A 26,477-nucleotide genomic window follows, 5' to 3' on the forward strand; every position below is an offset into this window, starting at 1 on the left:
GTACGGGAGGATTCTGATCAACCCAATTTGTCAGGATTCTTGCTGAAAGCAAGCTAGAGTTGTCGGATATCATCTGGAGAATGGTGGAAGGTGGGGAACTAGATCTGATATCCAAGTTGCCCAGATATTGGGGGTGGGGGTGCTGGCTAAACTGATTTAGCAAGATTCCTGCTACAACTTGGTGCTGTAGACCAGACAGACACTGAGGAACTTGACTAAAGTTTTGGTCTCAGAGAGTCCTTGTCAGTGTATGTAACATAATTTACTCAGATCTCTTATCTTGTTTCCAGATATTTACCTATGATTAATGCTCCTTTAAATTTATGTTCTCAAGGGCTGGAACTTTTAATTTCTATGAATAAATTCCCAAGTGTAGGATGGTTGGGAGAAGAGTTGTGTGTTTTTATTTTAAAACACTCCTGCCAGAAGGCTTGTGATACTTCAGACTTTGACTTTATTTATATGAGAGACTTTCTTCCTCAAAGGATACTTTTCTAGGCATCTTTCACTACACAGGAGTACAGAACAAATTCCGCCACACATCCACAGTGGGCTTTGGCTTCTTCTCTTAGTTTGCAATGGCAAACTTTGAAAGAAAAATACTATGCAAATATCCTGGTGGTCAAACTGGATGTTGGGTCTGATAAAAAGAAAACGGAAAGAGTGGCTTCAGATAATACAGAGGCCTTTTAGCAAAATAATCCATGACCTTTCTGTCAAGATTGAGAGGAGTTTCATGGTTCTGTTGAATTTCCTGAGGGCAGACATTGCAAGCGTTTCCCAGGATACAATGCTCCATGGTCACAGATTTAATAATAGCTTGGCCAAGCCAAGTAAAAGTCACTTTTATTCAATCTCTTTGCCTATGAATAAATAAAAATATACACTTTGGAACAGGTTTGACAACTGGAGGGAGAATAATTTTAATCTTTCTTCTTTTTGATGTGCTTTTGAGTTATTAATCCGAATATATATTCCTAAATATATCTTTCCTGGCAATTCACAGAGCAGTGAATTTCCTATAGAAAGGATTTAAAACTCTTGAGCTTGGCATTTAAGAATTTTGATCATGTGAATTTAGCAACTTCTTCAGGTTTTGCCCAATAGCTCAATGAGTACCCCATATGCAATTTAGACTGTATTACTTGCTGATTTATAATCTGTATGCACTCAGCACTTTCCTTATACGTTGTCATTACCTGTATCATTTCCTCTACTTAGAATACCTTCCCCTTTACTAAATTTAATAATCATATGCACCATTCAAGGCCCAAGACAAATATCTTTTCTTCCATGAAATTTTCCAGGATTGTTTAATCTGTACTTGATCTCTCCTAATGCCTTACTCCTATCACATTTTGTCACATGTTACCCTCATCGTGATGTGTGTTCTAGTTGACCTATATATTACATGGTACTGGATTAGGTATAATGTATTGCCTTTTTTTAAATAAAGATTCCTAATACATAGGAGGAACCAAGAAAATATTTAGCGGGTTCATTTATTAAAGAGACCACATAATGTGATGTTTTGTCATCAAAGACATCTAGGGTTGAAAACTAATCATTACTGTCTATGTGACCTTGGAGACATTACTCTGAATCTGTGCTTTCTTGCTTGCAAAATGAATATAATGTCACACTTCTGGGAGATTATGAGAATTAATGATATATGTATAATGTCTACCACAATGTCTGATATACACTTGTATGCAATAAATGTTAGAGATTATTTTGTAAGGATAAATAACATGAAACTATGGTGATGGTTGCCATAATAAATGTTTCTTTAAATGTAGGCAGAAATGCTACAAACAGGCTGAATGGAAGTTTGCATTTCTGTAATTATTATTATTGTTGTATTTCTGTGCGAAAGTACACCTTGAGATCTCACAGAACTACTCCAGATCTTCGAATTTTAAAAGGCTTAAATCTGAAGGCATTGGACATACTCTAGAAGATTTTTTCATTTAGAACAAAGGCAAAAAAAAAAAAAAGTGAAGTTGAAACATCAAAAAAAAAAGACTCCACAATGAGCGTTACTTCTATTGTATTTGCATTTAGAGTAAACAAAAAATATTCTTTCTGACGGGGCATTGAAAGAGCATAAAGTGTGAAGAAGGGTTCCAAGAACAATAGGGACAAGGTGAAGGATACAATACTCAGTTTGTAAAAGCTTCCAACTGGCCCAGTCTAGGATTAATTAAACATCAAATTAAATAATAATTACTAGAGATACGTGGTTCCAAGAACTCATTATCCTTATACAAGCTAATATACAATTATTCATTAAAAAATATGAACTCTGATAATTAATTATAAAAGGAGGGAATGGATAGGATACATGACCTCGACATTCAGGAAAGAAAGGACCTATATAGCTCTAAGAGGAGACTACATGGCAGAAGTGCAATGAGGTAATTTTTCTATCTAGATTGACAGAGTAGGTTGAAGGCCCTCCAGGTTGATGGAAGGATTCAAGCAAAAGCTAGAAGTGAGAATTCATTCAGCCAACCTACATTTCAGAGGCACCTTTCAAAATGTGCTATGAAATAAAAACAATCTTGGCTGACGTAAATAAATCATTTATTCAAAAATTCATTGTGGTAAGGAGAATGCTTTCACCGTTAAATCTTCAAGCACCTTAGAGTAAAGGCAACAAGGCTTCTTTTCTTTTTTTTTAATGTTTATTTTTGAGAGAGGGAGAGAGACAGAGACAGAGAGAGACAGAGAAAGAGTGAGAGAGAGAGACAGAGTGTGAGTGGGAGAGGGGCAGAGAGAGAGGAAGACACAGAATCTGAAGCAGGCTCCAGGCTCTGAGCTGTCAACACAGAGCCTGATGTGGGGCTCGAACTCCCAAGCTGTGAGATCATGACCTGAGCCAAAGTCAGATGCTTAATCGACTGAGCCATCCAGGCGCCCCAAAAAGGCTTTCTTCCACAGAGAGAAGTATCCCAAGGCCAGAAAAAAAGTGGCTGTGGGGAACAGGCGGTGTGATGAAACGTGTGAACAGGAAATCGTTTATTTACCACCAGCTGATTCTCAGAGGGGATTGCTGAGGCTGCGGAGAGGTCGTGTGGTATTCCATGCCCCAGTACTTGCTGAGTTGCCAGTGCTTGTTTAAGCTCAAGGTGAGACAAGTGTCAAGGTCCTGAGGGAACAAGAGAAGCCTGATAGCACATGTGGCAAATGTCGTTTTGTCCAGATAGGTCAGTGGGGACAAACAGGTCAGCTATTCATTTATGAGACAAAGAATGGGAATTTGAAGGGTCTGTCTCTGACTTTGTCGCAAGTAACCAAGGGGGTCATCGGCGAGTCTTACTTAAATCATATAGGAAAGACGGCCCTTTGCAGAAAGGCCTTTCCTGGAACATAAAATGTTGGGAGGATTTCTTAACCATTGGTAATTTCCAGGCGTGCAGGTCTCAGATACAGTTCAGCATTGTCACTGAACAACACTGTGCTGGGTAATAGGACTAGACAACATTCATGCAAAGATTTCAATTTTGTAGTGAGATACATACATAAGTAATACGCTATTAATACAGTATAGAAGCTGTGAAGAGAGATGGGGAATAGAGAAAACCTTGAATGAGAATGAGGTTTGAGAAGACTGGCTTGATGTGTATAGAGGTTTTGTACTGTGGAATCGAAAGCGCTAAGACTGGGGAAAGTCTGATGTTTTGTGGATGGCTTGGCTATTAGAAATAATTTAACATATGATTATTTGGGGAATTTATTTTAATTTCAGTTTCAGTTAATTCATGTGAATGAAACTAGACCACAATACATTTAAAGACTTTCAAGAAATACACTGGTCGATATTTAAATACAGCACACATATGAGGTAAGAGATAAAACCTGAGCAAACGAAACAGAAGGAGAATAAAGGTAGTTTCAAGCCAGAGGGCATATGGCCTAGACCTTGACGTAGCCAAAGAGCACTGATATTTTAAACTATAAGTTGATGCAAATTGAACTTTAAGGTTAGAAAGCCTGATTTGAGAGCAGTGCATTAAATGGATTGGAGAAGAAAAAAAATATCAATTAATACAGTGCTATAAATAGATAATGAGGACTTGCACTAGGACAGTAAGACTGGGTAGTTGCACATAACAGTATTCAGATATTCAAAGTTAGAGAAAAAGATGAGATTGCATCAAGCTATTGATAGTCTTTGAGAACTAAAGAAAATAGTTAGCTAAACAATGGCCCCGAAAGTTCCATTTTTAGTGAAATTGAACATATTTGTTGTCAGTGTGTAAGCCAGTGGAAAACTGAACAGAATGTCAAATCCCTTGGAAGGACTAGGAGGACCACCAGTGAGCAAGGTGGCGAGTACTCAAAGGGCTAATCTCTGAGAATGAAGTACTGAGAAGTTAACCACTGGGGCTCTGTAGCAGATTATTTAAAAGTATGACCATTATCATTCTTCTGGTGTACATACTCACTTACATTATGACTTGGATAGTTTTTCAAGAAGAAATGAAGTCTATTTCTCTGCCTCTTAATCTGTCCAGGACTTGTGACCTGCTTTGTGACCAATGCAATGTGGCAGATGTGATATCATAATGCTTTCAGCCTAAACCTGAAAAATAACTCCTTTACGTCTGCTAATTTTCTTAGAACTCTAACCAATTGGAATGTGAATAAGCACAGGCTAACTCTCTGGATCCTGAGGAACATATGAGACATGGCTTCCATGACAAGCTGATAGTCAACCACAGAAGCAGAGCCATTTATTTGACCAGAAAACGATAATATTTAAATCATTTTTGTAAAGTACTCACTTTGAGTCAACCAGTAAAATACAAATTACAGCTAAAGCGAACTGCTGTCGTGCAACCGGTAGGGTGACTGAAAATTGAAAACTATAATACTGTAGTGTATAAGAATTTGAAACAATTGAAATTCTTCACCTCTCCTATGCTATAGCAGATTTGGAAAATTCTTTGGCAGTATTTACTGAAGTTGGAAATGCATGCCCTCTAATGAGCAGTTCCTTTCTTAGATATATACTTGGCATACATTTACTTGCATGTTAAATACAAGGCATATGAAATATTCATATCCTTATTCATAACAGTTGAAAACTGGACAAAAACAAAGGTATGCATCAGCACTAGCATACATACACTGCAATATGATTATTCATTACTATACTATGTGGTGATAAAACTTAACTATTCTCCAGAGCACCTGACTCCAGAAGCTTCTGACTCTTGGTTTTGACTCAGGCATGATCCCATGGTTGTGGGATCGAGCCCCACTTCAGGCTCCATGCTGAGCGTGCAGCCTGCTTAAGATTCTCTCTCTCTCCCTCTGCCCCTCTCCCCTGCTCATGCTCTCTCTCTCCAAAAAAACATTTTTTAAATGAACTATTCCTCCACACAATATGGAAGAGTGTTACAAACTCCATGTTGTATAAAACCAAATAAAAGGAGACATATTCAGTAATTTCATTTGCACAGATTTCAAACATAGGCAAATACTTATGAAGTAAGAGAAGTAAGAATATTAGTTATATTTGAAGAGGAGAAAGAATGTAATAAATGAGTGAAGTCAAAGAATATCATCTGGGGTATATTATCTATTTTTAAAATTCTTATGTATTTACTTTGTGTGAGTTCATGAAATGTGCCTGGGGATTGTGGGTTTTTTTTTCTTTTCTTTTCTGCATAAGCACCACAACTCAATTACAAAAAAAAGTCCTAAGAAAAATGGTATCATCTGAAAATTACAGCAAATAGTTGCATACATTGTAGTCACTGATGAAGCACAATGAATATAGCTATCTTAAAAACACGAGATAGAAGGTCTGCTATCATTTTTCTCTATTTAGCATTTTTTGGAAGTTTTAGCCAGTACAATTTGCAAAGAAAAAAAAAAGTGACTATGAGAATAAAAGATGGTTGATACCATTCAAAGATAATACCACTGCCTAGTTGTAAAAGCCAAACAAATCAACTAAGTAACTCCAGCAAGTACTAAGTTTGTTTAATAAGGTATTTGGAATCAAGATCAACTTAGTAGCTTTAAAAGAAACTAACAACATTCATTTAGGCAGTGGAATGGAAAAATCCATCCACAATAACAACAGGTCTAACAAGAAATGAGCAAGAACTCTTTGAAGTAACTTTAAAGCATTTCTGAATCATATAAAAGTTGTTAAAAAATGTATGAGACCACCTATCTTTGGGATTGAAAGATACTCTATTGTTATCTATTTCCTTAAATATAATACAAATGCAGTTTCAATTAAATTCCCTATGGAAGTTTATTATGAAATTGACAAGATCATTCCAAAATTCACTGAGAATACACAAATACAGAAAATTAGCAATAAAACTATAAAAGCAAAAGTGGGAAATCTAGAAAATAACAAAATGTAGCACACAGCTTTAATAATTAAACCATGGAATGGTGTTGCAACAAATTCATCAATACATCAGAATAGATCATAACCACTTTTAAAGAACAGCATTGGAGTGGAGAAGATCTATTTGTGCAAAAGCAATATGGAGGCCATAAATTTAGGAAAAGATTTATCTCCATGTATATTTAAAAGAAATTGGGGAGTTAGGAAATTTAAAAATCAATAACAGACTTACAAAAAATATTTTCCCCATAATAGACAGTTAAAAACCATACTGGGCAGAAATTTCTATAAGTCAATAGATTAAAAAACTGTTAAGGGTTGAGTCATACACCCCAAAATTCATACTTTGAAGTCCTAATCTACAGTACCTTTGATGTAACATCATTGGGAGATGGGTGTTTATAGAAGCTGTCAAGTTAAAATAAGGCACTAGAGTGGGCTCTAAACTAATCTGAGTGATGTCCTTATAAAAATGGAAAATTAGTCACAGAGTCACACATAGAAGACAATGTGAAGACACATAGGAAGAAGACGGCCATCTGTAAGCCAAAGAGAGAGTCTGGGACAGATCTTTCCCTCACAGTCCTCATAAGGAATCGACTCTACCAACAGCTTGATTTTTAATTTCTAGTCTCTAGAATTGTGAGACAAATTAAAATTTCTGTTGTTTGAGCTACCCTTTCTGTAGTACTTTGTGACAGCAGCCCCAGCAAGCTAATACAAAAACTAACCCAAAATATGAGTGGGTAAAAGGCATACATAGATCATTCATAAGGGCAGAAATGCAAGAACTAATGAAAGTTATGAAAATATAATTAATCTTTCCAATGAAGTGATCAAAATTTTGTCCTAGAGAAGGTACAATTTTTCACTCATGCCACTAACACATATTAAGTAAAGGAGGAAAACAATTTCCAGTTCAGGTGAATGTGTTGAGAAGAATACCAGAATACTATATTGATACTAGAAGTATAGACTAGGAAAGCAATTTACTAGTACCTATAAAAATTAACACGTCAACTTTGGAGTGAAATATTTCTATTTCTAAGAATATATGCCATAAGAATTTTCATTAAGATATATTTGTGGGTTTTTTTCCGGTGAAATATATTTGTACCCACATGTGTGGATTTCATTACTTTTTAAGAGAGAAAGAAAAATTGAAAACAACCTAAATGTCCTGTGGTAAAGTATGTTAAAATATAAGTGTGTGGATTTTAATATGTGTAGACATGGAAAGAGCTCTGAGATATACAAGCCAATTGCAGAGTACACTTCTAGGAGGATCATATAAATATTAAAAAAAATATGTATGTTATGGGAAAAATAACCTGCATTGGGAGATAAACATGCACTCATGTGTAAATGCAAGAAAGTGTGAGAAATCCAGTGCTTTCATTAAGGTTACTTTTCTCCTTTTATAAGAACTTTGAATGACTGAATCTGGAGTGGTGCTATTAATTAACACTTTCGACGATATTTCCCTGTGACTAATATATAATCACAAAATTGTGATATAAAATTTTGATATAATCACAAAAATTATATCCTTTTTGTGGCTTTCAGTTTACTGACCTGAACAAAAAAAGGATTTAAATTGGTTCTCCTTTCCACATGAATTCATCTGAAGGCCAAAATGGTGATAGAATTAAAAGATTATTGTAAATACTAAAAAAGGAAATGCTATTCCTAATTTTACTTAATGGTAAATAAAAATGGCAACAATATTCAATACCAAAGACATATATGCAATAGTGAAGGAAGAAGTAATACATAATAAGTTCTACAATGGCACAGTGAATATTTAACTATGATAAATGCCTAGTCAAGTCACGGTATTCTTCCAGAGTACTGGCTAAGACATAGGACTCTGAAAGCTGACTGATCTACCACACCCTTAATAGAAATGTGTTCTGGAAAGTTACCATCCCTGTGACTCAATTCCTTCAACCCTACTGTGGGGTTCATGCTACTACTTATTTGACAGAGTTGTGCGAATTAAATGAGTCAATATGTATGATATCACATCTTATATGTAATACATTACCAATGCATGTTATCTAACACTGTGATTTATTCTGGTCACTTAAGGTAATTTTGGAGATGTGTTTATTGTCACAAACATTCAGGGGAAACAAATTGGGATATGAACTAAAGCTGAATAATTAGAAATAGTTGGAAATCTGCCTTGCCCATCATCATAGGACTTTGCTAGAGAGACGAGAGGAGACCTGGGATACTGTTCACCAGTGGAAATCTAAAGGCCGTGGGGAAATAGTGAGGTTCTTAGCAAGGGAGCATTCCAATTTCCTTCAAACAAGAATACAAAGACCACTAGAAAACAACAGTTAAAAAATGATTAAGGAAAAAAACAAAAACAAAAACAGGGGCACCTGGGTGGCTTAGTTGATTGAGCATCCAAGTCTTGATTTTGGCTCGGGTCACGATATTGAGTTTCATGAGACTGAGCCCCGCAAAGGGCTCCGAGCTGACAGCATGGAGCCTGCTTGGGATTCTCTCTCTGCCTCTCCGCCACTACGTGCACCCTATCTCATGAGAAAAAGAAATTTACATAACCCAGTAATTGTATTAGAAACCTATTGTAGATTGTAGACCCAGTTCCTTTATAGTTCTGCAGTAAGACTGAAAATTTTAAAAACTAGAAAATTGAGCCATTTTCTTACAAGTTTGGAATTGAACTTGTCAACCTAACTTTAACTAAAAAAACTGTTTTTCCTATGACCTCTCTCTCAGTAAGGACTGTGTCCAACACTTGCCAAGGCAGAAACAGGCCAGTGCCCTGCCTCTCCTTCCTCATAACACACACAGACAAAAGACATTTTAAAAAATATTATATATTATTGATTCAATTTTGCTTGTTTTGCTGAAATCAGTGCAAGCTTCTGTCTCTGCTTCCTCTAACCTTTTTTTAATTGTTTTTCATGTTTTTTTTTTTTTTTGAGAGAGAGAGAGAGAGTGAGTGAGTTTGTATGTGGGGGGGAGGGGGAGGGTCAGGAAAAAGAGAGGGAGAGAATCCCAAGCAGGCCTCATTCTGTCAGCACAGACTAGGGGCTCTATCCCCGGACCCCGTGATCATGACCTGAGCTGAAATCAAGAGTCGGACGCTTAACCCACTGAGCCACACAGGTGCCCCTCTGCTGCTTCTAATCTAATTTAAGCCACCACAAATTTTTCTCTGGATTGTTGCTGTGGACTTCCTTTCTCCAGGTTTTTCCCTCTTCCAGTTTACTCTCCAGTTTTTAGCCAGGAAAATCTTTACGAAACATAAATCCGACCATGTCACTCCCTGTGTAATTATTTATTTTCAAATTGTGAAAACTCCTGTTACTTAAGCATCTTGCATCTGTTTTTTTCATGCTTCCCACATCCTCATTTAGCAGGAAGTCCCAACCCCTGAGTTAGGACTCCAAACCTTCTGATACTTATGCACTTTTCAAAAATTCAGTGAGCACATTTTTATTAGTATTTACATGTGCTTTTCCCTTTTCTATAGCTAATTGCTATTTATCTTAACAAGTTCATTTTATATTTTGTATTACTTTTTCCAGGAAGTCTTTCCTGGATTAGCAACTCTCCTATGTGCTCCAATTGATTATTTTAACCTCTCTCTCTCAGTTACAGTTCTGGGCTGCTCTGGCAATTATCTTTTTCTTTGTCTACATTTTCCCCATACACACACACACACACACACACACACACACACACACCATAGCATACATAAACATACCCTACCTGCTCATTTATGCCTTGAATAGGAACTTAGGATAGTAACTTGGTCCTTCTGAGTTCAATTCTTTTATATTTGCAAAATGAGAATTACACTACTGGCCTTCTTACAAAGACCATATGAAAAAAGTAAAAGAAAATATGTGTATATATATGATATGGAGTTAAGTAAGTCTTTCTTTCATGAAAATTAACAAGTCTGTTCAAATTTTACTCTGATTACAATATTTATTGACTGATTTCATAGATATTCTGTTTTTTCCCGTTCCTCTTTAATAGCAATAGACATTCTTAGACATGTTTGCAAAGGGGTGCCTTTTCAGTGGACTTCTTTCCCTACACAGCAGGGATAAAACAAGACCCCGACATTCTGCTCTGGCTCTGTCCCCAAGCGTGTCTCCCTAATGTCAGAATCTGTTTGTGTCTTTGGGATACGTTGGTTCAAATCATATCTCTTTGCTGTTTGGAAAAATATCTGTCTTCCAAGAGGTACCTGATAAGCTATGTTATATCTATCAAAGATATACAGTATTGTTCTGGAAACTCTCTGTAGCCTGGAGAGTCCTCAATGCAAAATGAAACCTTTGTTATACAGCTCTTTGGTTTTCAGTTTTCCCCTTTTAGATGAAAGAGGACAAATAAAACATCCTAGTAATTAGGGTTTCAATTAATCTTGATTTTGCTTTAAATGCGAGGGCTTGTGATTATTTTTAAAGTGGCCAAAGCCACATGGGAGCATTTGAGGGGCTCTCATGCGATTTTTTTCTGTGTTAGACAGGACTATGAAGATCTAGAAAAGCAGCTGAAAGAAGTCTTTAAGGAGCGAAGCAACATCCTCCATCAGCTGACAAAGACATCAAGAGAACTTGATGGAATTAAAGTCAACCTTCAGGTGAGATGAAAACTAAATTGCCTGGCTGCAAAGGACTTGGCCTGTCTCAGTGGATTAGCATTAAAAGACTCCTGCATTTTTTTCTTTACCAGTTTTGAATATGTTTTCTGGGCTTGACCATGGGAGTTATTTATTATCATATGAGCTTTAAAAAGAAATGCCATTTGAAATGCAGTCTGGGAATCTGTGGTTTGCAAATTCAGAAAGGAGAAAATTGTGTGCTTGGCAAGGCCATCAGTTTCTCAAGCTTCTAAGATCAATTTGTCCCCTGTGTTTTTTATATTATGAAATGATGAAAACTAATTATGACCAAGAGTTGAATGAATATAGGGATGATATCTAAAAGAGAATTTTGAATTCCACAAAGGACAGTTCTCAAGATTCTTTAATAAACCTCATTACTAAAATGGGTAAATGCCTTAGAAAGGTGAGAGTCAGCTATGAAAATGTATGAATACTCAGTGAAATCCCAATCAAAAACCAGAGACAAGATCTGTATCTAAAAAAAATTTTTTTTCTGAAATATCTTATAATATATTTTAATATTTGCTTGAATATTGAAATTATTGAGGACATAATGCATACTAAAAGCTTTGCTGTTTTATAGAATTTAATTTTCATAATATATCTCTGAGATGTGTACTATTAATGTGATTTTTCTTGTTACACATGAGGAATTATGCTTAGAGAAGATAAGTTATTTTTGAATGTCGCAAGGGAAGCCAGAGTTTCAGTACAGGAAATCTGGCTTCAGGGCTTGTCTGTTAGTTACTGCACTGAACCATGCTTCTGAACCATGTGGACTCGCTGTTATGCTTAGCTTTTTATTCCATGAAGTTGATAAGGATGATGATGGTGTCAGTCGCCACTCCAGTCCATTGAACATGGTCTCAAGGTCTTACATTAGGTATTCTTTGTATAATTTCTATTTAATTTTTACATGAACACTATGCTATGGCTGTTTTGTAAGTGGGAAAACGAGAGTTAGAGAAAGGTTAAGAAACCATGGAGGACACAGTGAGAATTAGGTGGCAGAGCAGGTGTATGAGCACAGCGCCCAAGCTCTTGTTCCTGAAGTTATGTTACAACTTGAGAACATAAAAAAAAAAAAAAAAAAAAAAAAAAAGCGCAAAACCCACCCACATTCCATTACAGAGATGAGTATCAGGGCGGTAACAGTGCTAAGATGGAAGAATACATAGAATGTTAGGAAAGCCCTGACTTGGATAAAAAGGAAACTAAGTCAATGTCTACAGGAAGCTGATACCAGAGTTACATCTTATCCTCAAGTAGAAATTCACCAGTTACATGGGGCTACAAAGAGTGTTCAGGAGGCCTGGCCCCTTCTCAGAGGCATGGAATACCTGCCACTTTGAGATTATCTCAAGCATATGGTTAGATGCCCATGTATGGTCAGGACACTCAGTGTGTCTACACCAGCAGCCTAAGTCAAGACACCCAAGTACAATCTGGAAAATTGCTTGACAACAATATATAATTTCATGGATTCATGGTTTTTAAAAGGGTAACAATCCTACCACTAAATGTCATTTTTTAAAAAGCCTTTTTCCATTTTCTGTAAGCCATTGTGCAAGATATTTTTCATTTTTTATCTTATTAAATCCTCTTAGCAACCTCTTCACAAAATTAAGGTAATATTTCACTCATAAAATGAAGAAGCAAGATTCAAATAGGCGAAGGAAGTGCCCAGTCATACATCTAATAAATGGTGATTCTAGGTTTTAAACTAATAGTGAATAACTACATAACCCATTCCACATTTTCCTCCCAGTGGAACTTCATGAAGAAAGGAGTTTTGAAAGTTGTTATAGTTTTCTCTGTAACCATAGCCCCTGGATGGAATGGTAACATAGGTCAACCAATAAGCACTACATTGATTAATTCGTACATATATCAACCTTTAGAATCCTTAAAGGAACTAAGAATATTTTCCAAGAAGTGAACCTCACTTCCTCAGATGTTGCTGGATAAATAATAACCAGGGACGCCCTAGCTTTTCTCATTATATACACTTTGCTGTATCTACCCTTTTCATTTCTGCATCTCCTGTTTTTTTGTTTGTTTGTTTGCTTCTTTTGTTTTGATTTTAAATGTCTTGAAGACAGTCATCCACTTCATCTTGGTTTCCGTCAGAATGCCCAGAATATAGCAGATGGTCAGCAAATGAATAGGCATATTTTATTGCACTGTTCATCAAGTGTTTTTCCACATCTGTTTCGCCCTTTGAGTTTTTTCCAATAAATGTCTAAAGTAGACTGTTCAAAAATCTCATCCCTGTTTTTCACCTTAAGGAAGTCAGAGGGCAGATTTTGTGACCCGCCCCAGGTCATATGACCATGATGCACTTTGAGCTATGAATCCCATGACTGGCAATGCCCTCCATCCCTTCCTCATCCTACCCTCTTTGTATGTTATATAAAGCTATTCTTTCCAAATAAGCAAAACGCCTTTTATTGGCTGCTTCCTAATTATGACCTCTGTCAGTTATTTTAGGGAAGAAGTTTCTCTTATGCAGTTCAGCCCACCACATCCATATCAGAATGCTGATCCTGCTGTATGAAAATTATCTGATTTTAGCCTTAGACTCTACAATTTGTGAAGGCAGATGTCGTCCCTCTGCACAGGACTTTGCATAATTCATGAGAGATATTTGTTAAATAGGTATTAAGTAAACAAGTATTTGCCATTCCTAAGATTGTTAATTTTCTGCCTGCCACAGCTGCTTTTCCTACAAATAATATCACTGCCCCTTTCAACATCTAATATCAAGAAAGATAGGTTACCCTGTTAAATAGTTTATTGACTATAAATAAGAAAGTTCTTAGGGGAGGCTTAATGGGCCAGATTCTATAACGAGAATAGCTCAGTGGGCTTTTCTGTTTTAAGTCACAGTCTGTGGATGCTGGATTTGCCAGAGTAAATAAACACTAATGACTGAGGTGGTACATATTGTTTCTCTTAATACCCTATCTTTTCATACCAGTTACAATTTTACATGGCCCTTGTTTTCCTGTGCATGCTGCTGCATTACTCATTAAGAATAAATAGACAAGACCAAACAGGTGCATGTTTTTTGGCTGCTTTGATCTTGCATTATGTTATTACATAGCTTATTCAGAGACGTCTTTTATGTCCCTTTGTATTTGTAGAAACTATGCCAGAGCTGGTTTAATATGCCTGCAAAGAACACAATTAAACTTCAATGGAAGAGCAAAAGATGTGTTTTCTACTTGCTTGTAAAGAGACCTAACTATTAGGAGAGCATTCTCCCCTCCATCGAACCTCTAAAGGCTGAGAGACTCAGGATATTCGCTTTCACCACTGTGTAGCACCTATACTGTGCTTGGTGTCATGAATTCTCATGGCACCTTAGAGCCATGAGGACCATCGTGGCCTCATTTGCACATTCTTGTTCCAGGGCCATAAGAGCAGTCACACCTGTGCCATAGAGACAAAAGTAAGCCTCACTGTATCACTTCAATAAGATTTCCTTTTCCCACTTTTCTTATCAGTCTTTGAAAAACGATGAGAAAACTTCCAAAACTGATGTTCAGAAGCTTCTGGAAATAGGTCAGAGACAAAGGTAAGACTGTGCTTTCCTTTAATTTTCTCAATTCTTTCTTTTTCCCCATAGTGTGAAAAACTCCACATTCAGAAATTTCACAAAAATCACTTCATTCTAAATGCATTAATTCATTTATCTTCTTACTTGAATGTGTGAGGATCTTGTTCAAATGAAGATTTGTATGCAATAAATCTATGGTGGGGTTTGAAATTGTGCATTTTCAATAGGTTCTCTGGTGACGTATGCTATGCTGCTTGTCTGCAGATCACAGAGTGTTCATGGATCTGTGGTATTTTCCTCTATTATCCTAGTAAGACAGACCCTGATAAATCTGCCCATCAATAGACACGTCCAATAACATGTTTAATGGCATCAAAACTTGATCATAGTGTTAATGGTGGGGTGGTAAGGAATGGGGTAATCTTATTAACAGCATAAGTAGAATTAGTCTAATCTTATTAGTGTTGGATTGTGTTTTTTTTTTTTTTGAAAGAAGTGTGTTGTGAGTAGATTTCTATGCAGTATAATATGATTTGAAATTGCCTCTCAAAGGAAAAAAAATATTTTAAGGTAGAAACAAGCTAGCATTTGTATACATTTACTAGAGGCTCTCTTAGATGCTTTATATATATTCTCCTATTTCACCCTCATAATTACCTTATAAAGTAGATATGATTTCCCTATTTAATGGATATGAAATCATTGCTCCAAGGCTTAAATGAGTTGATGAGAGATGTATTAAGTGGAATTTGCTCTGTTGTGTCTTACCCCGTGGAGACACCCTTTCACATTAGTTCATTGATCACAAAACACAAAACTCCAAAAAAGCTTATACACACTATGAAGTCCCTTCTCATTGTCTTGTATCTTCTCCACTGTCCTTGCCTTCTGACCCAGAAACCTCTCATTGACATATATTCAGATCGAGCTGATGACACATTAAAAATTTCAGATCTACTGTCCTATGTTGACTCTTTTTATTATTTTAATGAAATTATTATTTCTTAACATGAAATTGTCTTCAAAGTCAAGTATTAAAGAGCTTGTATAAGATAATTTGCTAGCATATTTCCAAAAATAGATCATTTTAAGTGATTGTACTGGTTTGAAATAAACTACCTCTAAAAACATGGTTACATTTATTAAGAATTTCAGATCATCATCTATACACTTGGTATGGTATACAAACTACCAGATGATGGGCCAAGTCTTTCAATTAAATGGCAAAACAAACCTGATATTTTGGTATTATGATTTCAATGTTTTACTCAAAATTAGAAAGCTTGTTTAAAATGTGCAACTTGTATAATGTACACAAAGTCAGAATGGAAAATTTGGTAAATTCTAACGGTAGGTAATTTCTCAAACGGATATGACATTTGATATATTAGTTTTTGTGATTACTTGCAAAGAGAGATATAAAAATCATGATTACCTGAAGGTGAAGGAGACTGTGTATCTCATTTGAAAAGAAGAGATACTAATAAACAGTAAAAGAGAAAAAAATATCTTAGAATATAAAAATGTTAACTAATTTCAAATTTGGAAGTTTTATCTGACTCTGAAACAGTGCAATGCATTGTAGATGCCACTTGGCTATACATCCAGCTCTCAGTAACCTTTCATCCTCTGGGATGCTTGCCACCTGACACTTACGTGCACCAGTGTTCCCTAGAAGTCATTAGGACTTCATCGTCACTCACAGTTACAAAAACGAATCAATTAGAATTTCCCTCTTGGAACTGTAACTAAGAGGCATCTAATCAGTCTCTCTGTGTAGCTGAAACCAGACTGTGAGTAAGTAAACTCAGAGGCTGTAATCGTGCAGAGAGAGCAGAGAGCACCTTGCTGTTGAGACAGAGAAAGGAATGCGTGTGCACGCATGTGCATATTTTTGTGTGCACATGCATGTGTATGAGAGAGAGCGAGCACACAAAAGTTGTGTTGGCTCTTGAGTGTTACATTTTGACAGCCTAGATGATACCCACAGAAGAGCTCCAGATCTAAACCATACCATATAAGGAGAGAGTGTGTACTTACAATGTGGAGACTTGGGGGGTTGGAGGTGTCTGAAAACTGCCTTAGAAAAAGTAATAATACATTTTATTCTCTATGGTGGTTGGTGGGTGGAGATTCTAAGAAGGCAGTTTTGGACTCTGTGTTCCAAAGCATTGTAGAGAATCGTGTTCTCTGAAAACAAAAATGATACATGGGGCAGCAGCAAGTTCTCCATCTGAGATGTTTTTACAATACAAGTTGTAAAAAAAATGCCTTCCTGTAGTGTGATTTTGGTGTGTTTTCATATTTATAATTTGACATTGGAGGTGTATGAAACAGCTGGTCCAGGTAGGACCCTAGAGTAGCAGCGATAGTTGGGTAAAACCCTGGAGTAGCAGTGATAGTTGGTGGAGGAGGCCTGCCCATGAGCAAGTCAGGAGTCCTCTCTCATAGGAGTGTAACTTTCCAAGGCTGTGAGGCAGAGACTTGGGGCTCGCTAAAGCACAGGAGTGGTGGGAATGTGCAGAGAGAAGTCTGGAAGGTGAAAGAGGAGATGGAGATATTCAGAAGGTTCAAAAGATCAACTTTACCGTTCTGTCTGATAGCTTTCTTTGATGTGAGAAAATGTGTAGAGTCCTCTACCTTCTCCAGTGTTTGTTAACAGCAGAAAGTACTTTAACCTTTTAATTTTGTTTTACTCCCTACATTGCCTATAGATGTCAGTATGTGGGAATTTTTGAATATACATAGATACTCATTTTTATTTTATAAAATACATTATATAATTTTAAAATGTATGTATCATTTAAAATTCAATGATAGTTTTAATTTTTAAATATTTAAAAATGATAAAAAGTTAAAAAGTGATAACAAATATTTATTTTTTAAATATTTAAATATTTAAAAATTGATTAAAAATGATAAAAAATTTAAAAACTTTTTAAATTTAAAAATGATAAAAATATAATTAATCATTGTAAAATTTTAGTATAAATTTTTTAACAGTTGGAAATATAATAGTTTGTATTTTCATTCAGTGCTTATTAATGATCTGAGTGTTAGGGATAGCATGTAGACCCTTTCTGCCTTCGTTCTTCCCTAGATCCCTCTCTCCCTCCCTCCCTCCCTTTGTTCTTTCCCTCCTCTTTTTCTGTCTCCACAGAGGTAGTGTAATGACTCCAGAGTTTGAACACATGGGTTCTAGAACACAGTTTCACTACCTTTCTCCGTATCAGTTTTCTGCCTGTAGTATTATGTCATAGTTTGATGTGAACCTTCTAAGAGTGAGTGCCTGATGCATTGGAAGCCCACAATATGTATAGATATTTCTATTCTATTATATCATGCCACAAATGGTCTTTGTGGAAGATAATAGAAACAATAACAGAAGCCCCAATTTTAAATGTTCATATATGAAACAATCCTGATCAATGCTACCTGTTTGAGGAAGGAATGGGAGCTGAGACTTAAATCCACTCTAAGCACCAGCATGTTACAAGCTTCCCCCAGGTGAACAGTAATTGTCTAAGAACCAACGTGACCATAACTATTTTATAACATGTTTCAGTTATATTGTACTTTGACAAACAAAGTCCAGATTGATTTTAAAAATCCTATGGACCTTCATTGATATTCCTGAAATTGAGACTGGGACCTAAGAGTTTCTAGAGTAAGAAATCTAGGAGTGTCATTAAATCCCATTGGATGAAAGAACAGTCCACAGGTGTGCAGGATGCGATGGTCAAAGAATGAGCTTAGGGACCCAAAGTACTGCTGGAGGTTATGACAGAGATCTCATATTTATTAAATCATTATTTTCTAGGTTTTGTGCTGAGCATTTTGCCTACATTGTGTCATCTAAACGTCACTACAAACCCATGAGGTAGCTCTATTAGTGTTCCCACTTTATAGATGAAGAAAATGGGTTTAAGACGGTACAGTCTTATCTCTAGTCTCTGTAGTGTACTTACACGCAAAGGTTGCAGGGGTGGGTAGTCTTTTGCCACGAGAATGGGAATTTTAAATTAGTTTGAGTCCTGCTGGTAAGGCTGGGAAAGGTTTCTGTTTGGCTGTTGCTATTGCTTTGAAGGAGTTTATTCCTGTAGCCAGAATAAAACGCACGGACACACACACACACTAACCTTTATCTGCTATCAGAATTTTTTGAAGTGGTAGCTTAGGTAATAAACTGAAGGCACAGAAAGATAGTATGGTTTGCCATATGAGTAAATCTTAAACCCTTGAGAGGAATGCATAATTATGGAAATGTTTATATTTTTAACAAGTGAGGCAACATCCATGCATAGTAGTGAGCTTGAGACAAATGTGTAATACATGCAAGACATGTATTTCTTTTATTATCCCCAATAAATGAGGCAAGTCCGAAATAAGTCTCTTTTCTCTTTGTTTTTATAAAAAGTCCCAGGCCTTACAAAGCATGTCTAAAGTACACTGTCTTAGAATTAATCAATTAGAAGCATCCACAGGGAGTTGTAATTTTATCCTATCTGCAAGTCTGTGGCAACTTTTTTTTTTCTAACCAGCATGTTCATACCCTGGCATGCTGTCACTAAAATTAGCTTTTCAACTCTAATTATTATATTGATTTGATTTAACACATTATGCAGCTCACAGATAATTCACTCAGTGGGATTTTTATCAGACACAATAGCAAGGCGATTTTCTTTAAATACAGCTTGCTTTTAGTACTTGTATGGGAGAAAAAACTTTATTACTAGAATCCTTAGATACATCCTGTATGCTTAATTATGTCTCTATATACAGTTCTAGTTATCAGTTTCCTAAATGTATGTAGACACCAAAACCTCCTTTCATAATGTACATAGGAAATAATAGAATTGTGTTTCTCTTTTGCTCTCTATTTTCTGCTAGAGAACAAATGAAGTCTCTCCAGGAGGTCCTGCAAAATCAACTTAAAGAGACATCTGAGAAAGCAGAAAAACAACAAGCTACTGTAAGTATGTTTCTTTGTGTCCTTTGCTTTGGTGCTAGGAGATTTTTTTTTTTCTTCCCCAAATCACCATGGAACAAACACTCTTGTAAAAAATAACAATACAATAAGGAAAATTCGGTCACCAAAATCATAAAAATACTTGGTCAGCATTCATTTCAAGGAAAGAGTTTTGTTGTATTTGATTGTTAGGGGTCTTCTAAATCCCAACCCTCATTTCTTAATGAAAACAGAGGTCAAGACTAGGACAAAAGTGCTGTTGTCAGCCCCATACCAATGGCTCCTGACTTGTGGCCTACAACTGACCTTGAGCTGAGTTAAGCTATACAGATCCCCACCTCTCATCCACTTAGCAGGAATCTCTCAGGGGCGGAGCCATATTCTTCCTGTTGAATCAACTCCACAGGTGATTCTGACACGCCCCTAGGCTTGAGAATCAAACTTCTCTCCAGATATTCTCACTGGTTTCTACTGTATTCTGCAAAACCACCTTATGTACCATTTATGGTTAATGAACCTTTTATCTTGCTTCTAGGACCTGAGTCTATTTTAAAATATAGTATATTAATGGAAAGTTTAAGGTGCAGTTAGGCCAACAGATCAGGAAATGACTACCACTGAGAGGATAGTTTATTTCTCACAATTCCCAAGACGGATGACGTGCCATGGGACTGGTGACCACCCATGGAAGTACTTGGGTAGGTCATGAGGCAGAGGGAACTGTGGGCAAGAGTCTTTATTGTGGGTTCTGTGGGAAGGAATGGGTGAGAAGGTCACTAAGCAGCACTAGGAGGAGTCAGTGTGAATGACTTCAGCAGGCTCTGGGATGTAAGGAATTCTTACCTGTACATGCCCCTGGGGTGATCAGGGCAGGTGTATAGTGAGTGGGCTGGCCTGTGAGAGCACGCCAATACAAAGGGGTGGCTCTGGCTATGGGCTCTGTGTTGGTTACTTTGTTTTTGCTATGGGCTCTGTGTTGGTTACTTTGTTTTTGAAAAGCATGTCACCAGGAGGAATTGTTCTGTGCTGGCAATTGAATAACTAACTAATATGCTTTAACCCAAAGTCAGGAAAGAGATGACCACAATCTTTTTTTTTTTTTTAATTTTTTTTTTAATGTTTATTTATTTTTGAGACAGAGAGAGACAGAGCATGAACGGGGAGGGGCAGAGAGAGAGGGAGACACAGAATCGGAAGCTGGCTCCAGTCTCTGAGCCATCAGCCCAGAGCCCGTCGCGGGGCTCGAACTCACGGACCGTGAGATTGTGACCTGAGCTGAAGTCGGACGCTTAACCGACTGAGCCACCCAGGCGCCCCAAGAGATGACCACAATCTTGACAAATATGGGATTGAGATACACGTATTAAAGCAACGATTATTTTATTAATGTGCATCTGATGGGATCTAGAAGACAGATTTCATAGTACCTCTTCCAAATTGTGGTCATCTCAGAAAGAATGCTTTGTGCTTATTCTCCCTCTTTGAAAATTCTAAGTTGACTAAGAATTAAACTAGTTTGTATTTTTAAGCTTTTTGGGGGGGGTGTGAATAATATTTATATTCTCTGTTAGACTGTTGGTGTAATTGAAGGCTGGATGAAAAGGAGAGATAAAGATAATTGTTCACTCTCAAATACAGGGGAAGAACTGGATTTGCTTCTGCAAACATTGTGCTATTTTAGATTTAAGAGCTGATAATCTTATGTGCTACCCTTGATTAGATATCTAGTAACTATGCCTTTTTCCATAAAAATAGCAGGTTGTATGTTTTATGCAAAAGATGTTTCACATATACCATTTGATAAGTCCATAATAAAATCTCATGAAACTTAAAGAATAAGCTTAAATCACAAAAATATGAAAGAAGATAAATTTATGAAAAATTAAACTGAAGAAACAGTAGAGCTGTCATGATCTAATGCTATTTGAAAGTACTTTTTAAGAATATTTTTTATTATCCCTGAGCAAATAATGGAATAGCTTATCTTTCAAACTATGTTCCTCCTAAAAGTCCTAATAGACAGCAAGGAAGAATGAGCTCTCATTCTCTATAACCAGAGTAATTAAATATATTAATACTCATTGGATGCATTTCACTACTCTTGTTAATTTTTATGGATTAACTTGCCCTAAGTGAGACATAATTAGTTTAAAGGCAAAAATTAGCTTCTAGCTTTGACTCTCATTAAGAATAAAGAATTGCTATGTTCTTATATTCCTTGTTCAAAGTAAATAAATGATATTTTCTGTTTCTGAGAATTAAATTCATAACTATCTCTTGAGAATGCTTATTTTTTCCAGGGATGTTAAAACCTGCTGGGATTCTAGATCAATGGGTTCAAAATGCTAATACTTTTTGAATATTCTGAATATATTTTAGCTCTTGAATATTGAACACTGACTCCTCAAGATTCTCTGTCCTTGTTTCACATTTAAATAATTATATTCTTTATTAATAAAACTAACTTTAATTAAGAGTATAATGAAAACTGGGGCACTGGGCTGGCTCAGTCGGTAGAGCATAAGACTCTTGATCTCAGGGTCTGGAGTTTGAGCCCCACAGTGGGCATAGAGTTTACTTAAAACAAAACAAAACAAAACAAAGCAAAACAAAACAAAACAAAACAAAACCTGGTCTAGCTACTTCTTAAGGTTGTTTTGAAGTAATGTGTGAGAAAGCGCCATGTCATGTGTTTGTATGTAAAAATAAGATAATTATTTTTTTAGGTTGTTAATTATAGAAAACATATTGAATAATATCAAAATGTGAGGATTTGGGAAAAATTGAGGTCCATGAAGGAATAGGTTATTAATATAAACAAGACGGCTTAATTTTTAGATTTTTATTTTATCTTATTTTTAGTAGGCTTCATGCCCAACATGGGCCTTGAACTCAGGACCCCAAGATCAGGAGTCTGTGCTCTACTGACTGAGCCAGTGAGGTGCCCAATATAAGTAAGAGTGCTTTTTGTAGTTCATGACTTAAAGACAAATCTGTAATATATCAGATTTTTCTAGTGCTTATAAAGTGTTTAGGCTCTAAAGTAAGCTCTAACAGTTGGCTTTTTTTTTGTAATGGGAGTGCTCACTTAAGCTTTGATTGCAGAGGCATCCACTTCAAAGATGGCTATCTGAAATAAACACAGAGGTGCCAGCCACATCACTAGATAAAGAGCAAGGCCAGGCCCTCCCCCTCCCAGACTTAAAGCTCCTAAAAAGGCCCAGCTTCCTTTGTTTTGAAGATCTTGGTTGATTTCAGTAATTGACCTTTGGGGCTGCTTGTTTGTTCTCTTCCATTGTTTTAAATTTCCATTCTTATGTTTTAAATTCACCTATAATAAATAAGCATAACCTCAGGCCTGTGCTCTCCCTGGCTCTTTCTACCTAAGGCTTCACTGTGTGGCCCAGGTGTAACTTGTAATTTCCAAAACTTGTAAGCAATACCTTTATTTATTTATTTTTTTTTTTTAATTTTCAGTTTCCTGTCTTGCAGTCATACTAAGAACCACAAAGGCTGGTCCAGCCACAAGATTGGTTACCAATAGGCTGAGACAGTATGAGGCAGTAAAAATTGGTGCAAAAGCTGTTTATTGGGGCATACACTATTGCTCTGCATACATATCTTTCGTTTTTTAATTTTTTTTTTAACGTTTATTTATTTTTGAGAGCCAGAGAGAGACAGCGTGAGCAGGGGAGATGCAGAGAATCTGAGGAATTCAGATTCTGAATCTGAGGCAGGCTCCAGGCTCTGTGCTGTCAGCACAGAGCCAGAGATGAGGCTTTGATCTCATTGACCACAGGATCATGATCTGAGCTGAAGTCAGACACTTAACCAACTGAGCCCCCCAGGCGCCCCTGCATTCATATCTAATTTTGAATGGCATTAAGTCCTCCATTGATTCCTTTGCTTTACCCACCAAATCAAATTACCTTCTTAAAGGGACAAAGAGTGTGACTTATGTATTCAAGTTGCTGTCAGTATCTTCATAGTTCAAATTTGCTCTGAAAATTATTACGACCAAGATAACGATCATGGTAGTTCTCAAGCTTCTGCTTGTTTTATATGCAGTTTGACCATTAAAAATTGGTTTAGATTTCTATTACCATTTGAAGGAATGGTACAAGAACCCCTACACAAGCCAGAAGAGAGTGTTAACATCTGTTGTAAGGGTTTACACAACAGACAAAAGCAAAATGTACAAAAACATGAACAACACAAATACACATCAACTTCAGGGTAGTGGTTACTTCTGGAGAGAGGGAAGGAAGAAAAATTAGGTAGGACTTTAATAGTAGGTGTAATATTTTTTTCACATGATTTGAAGGAAGTTTAACTAAATATTTACATTTGTTTATTCTTAAGGTTGGGCCCATAGACATTTTACATACGACTTCTTGATCTTTTGTTTATGTCTGAAATGTGTCAGAACTGTTTTTTTTTCTTTTTTAAATCTGTATATATAGTGAAAATTCATTTTACTCCTAAACTTGATTTCTACTGATTCAGTCTATCTCTGTAGATAATGCACATTACCAGTCTCTTTTGTATTATTCCAGGGATCCTCTAAGACTGTGTTGTCCCACTATGTACATAAGACTGCTGAGCATTATAAAATGGCTGGTCCAAATTGAGATATGCTGTTAGTGTAAACCATACAGTGCATTTTAAAGATGTACTGCAAACTCTAATGTCAATTATATCATTAATCCATGACATGTCAAAATCCTATCTTGAATATATTGAATTAAATAAAATATAGTAGTGAAATTAATTTTATCTGTTTCCTGTTGCTTTTTTAAAAAATGTGACTACGAGGAAATAAAAAATTGGAGAAATTAAATATTTCATCCACTATCATAAAGTTACTTTTTATCATAGTGAATGCTCAATGACTATAAAGTCTCAAATTTTAAAACTATGCTATACTGACATTGTTTTCAAAATACTCAGGCAGATATGCTCAGGGAGAAAAGGTGCTATGTTTATGCAAACATGGCTTGGACAACTGACCTAAGATCACATATGCCAACAATATCATATTCGGAAGGAAACATCATGGTTTCTTTGATGTAGTATTATAACATTCCGTGTTTTTGAGATCAGAAATATCACCATGCAATTGCTTTCTAACCTGCCACTGATGAAAATTACCTGGAGAGTGTTTTATGAGTGGAGATTTCTAGGCGCAACCCTAGAATCTGGCTTTTTGTTGTTTGTTTTGTTTTGTTTTTTTAAAGGACCACATTTTTTTTTATTCAGGTTTAAATAGTTAGAGAATCACAGTTATAATATACACAGTTTCTTAATTAAAAATAATGAATCTTTTACTACATGAGAAAAGGCTTTTTTATGATCAATGGATATATGTATGAATTGGGCAATGAAAGTTTGGTTAATGAAAATTTTAATCCTTTGTTCTTTTTCAGTATTTCTTTATAAAGAAATAATCATTGTATTATGCTTCAAAAATCATTAAAATAAATTGACAAATCCATAGAAATGAGTTTGAAATGTTCTTACATAATATTTTATTCATTTTCAGATTAATTTTTTAAAGACTGAAATGGAAAGAAAGAGCAAAATGATCCGAGATCTCCAGAATGAGGTAAGATATATTTCAGGCAAATTCTATAAATCAAAAAAAAAAAAAAAAAAGACAAACCCACATATAGTTTCACCACAAGTTTTGGAGTATTGATCACATGCAAATTTGACCTTATAGTAATGCCCCCAATTTCGAATCCGAGAGACTACCAAGGAGCCGATACCGATGCAAACGCACGAGGGTTTATTTGCAAGCTTGAGCTTGGGCCCAAGTATACCAGACACAGCGGAGCAGGGACTTGGATCCCTAGGTTAAGAGGTGTAGCAGTTTTATAGGGGCCAATGGCCAATGAGATTGTAACACACACAGAAAGTTGCATAGTCATGTCAGTCCACACGCAGGTGGCCAATTGAATTACAATTTACCCTATAGTAACTGTTTGAATTAGCCTATCACTCTGGTCAGAATTGTCGCCCAAGTTTCGCAGGCAAAAGGCAGGGTTTAAGAACTGGCACGCAAGTTTGGCGGGCAAAAGGCGGGGTTTACATTCTTTGGTGGTTAGGGGTTCCGCATTCCTATATGAGCTGGTTTCCAGTAAGGGTGTGCTCAGCGGCTTGTCTAGGGTGGGGGAGTGTCTTAAGCAATAACTAGGTCATTTGGGGGTTATACATGAGATGGTGGGTGTAGCACAAAATGGAATTAGTCTTGCTCTGCTTGTCCAGGGGTAGGGGATTTTTGTTAAATTCCTTGGGTCCCACACTTATGTGTGAATGGAAAGGAATTGTAAGGTTAAGAATTTCAAAGAGTAGATAATCCCTACTTCTATCTGTATTTGATAATGTTATTAGTTCATGCCTCCCTATTTCATTTTCCTTCTAATTATATTTTGCTTGGACTACTATTACAAATTAATTTTCATTTCATAAATTTATCTATCCACCAAATGACATCAGAGGGGGTGAAGAAGAAGACTAGCTAGAAATTGACTTCCTGCAAGGAAGAGTTAATCTAGAATGAAAAATTTATTTAGGATAATCTTCAAGTAACATAAAGTTTAACAGAAATAGGCTGGAACAGCTTTCGCTATAGCCTTCAAAGTATAAGGACCCTATAAAATACTGTATTTTTTTTTCGTCTGATTCTCTGTCTTGTTATACAACAACTTTATTTTCTACAGTTCCTCCATCACATTTCTATTTCTACCTTTTCATTTCCATTTTCTTGAATACAGTTAGTTAATTAGGACTCTTAAACCATGACTAATTAATAATACATTTTCCTTGATCAGTCTCACTAATTATGGTTTAGTTTGAATCCCAAAATAATCACTCTAGATTTTCCTAATCTCTATCTTTTTTA

At 36.2% G+C, this 26,477-nt stretch overlaps 1 protein-coding gene across 3 annotated transcripts in view; it reads left to right on the forward strand.

Moving 5' to 3' along the window:
• The window catches only part of LUZP2 (leucine zipper protein 2), a 490,860-nt gene that overhangs the window by 218,649 nt on the left and 245,734 nt on the right, over window positions 1–26,477 (forward strand). For 2 of the 3 annotated variants that reach the window (XM_042906255.1, XM_042906256.1), the window contains exons 2-5: window positions 10,901–11,018; window positions 14,552–14,622; window positions 19,495–19,576; window positions 25,116–25,178. In XM_042906255.1, coding sequence (XP_042762189.1) covers window positions 10,901–11,018; window positions 14,552–14,622; window positions 19,495–19,576; window positions 25,116–25,178 — 334 coding nt within the window. The remainder of the gene's footprint in view (window positions 1–10,900; window positions 11,019–14,551; window positions 14,623–19,494; window positions 19,577–25,115; window positions 25,179–26,477) is intronic. The other variant, XM_042906257.1, reaches the window with a different exon arrangement.

Source organism: Panthera leo, chromosome D1 (assembly GCF_018350215.1).
Source record: "Panthera leo isolate Ple1 chromosome D1, P.leo_Ple1_pat1.1, whole genome shotgun sequence".
Classification (NCBI taxonomy): domain Eukaryota; kingdom Metazoa; phylum Chordata; class Mammalia; order Carnivora; family Felidae; genus Panthera; species Panthera leo.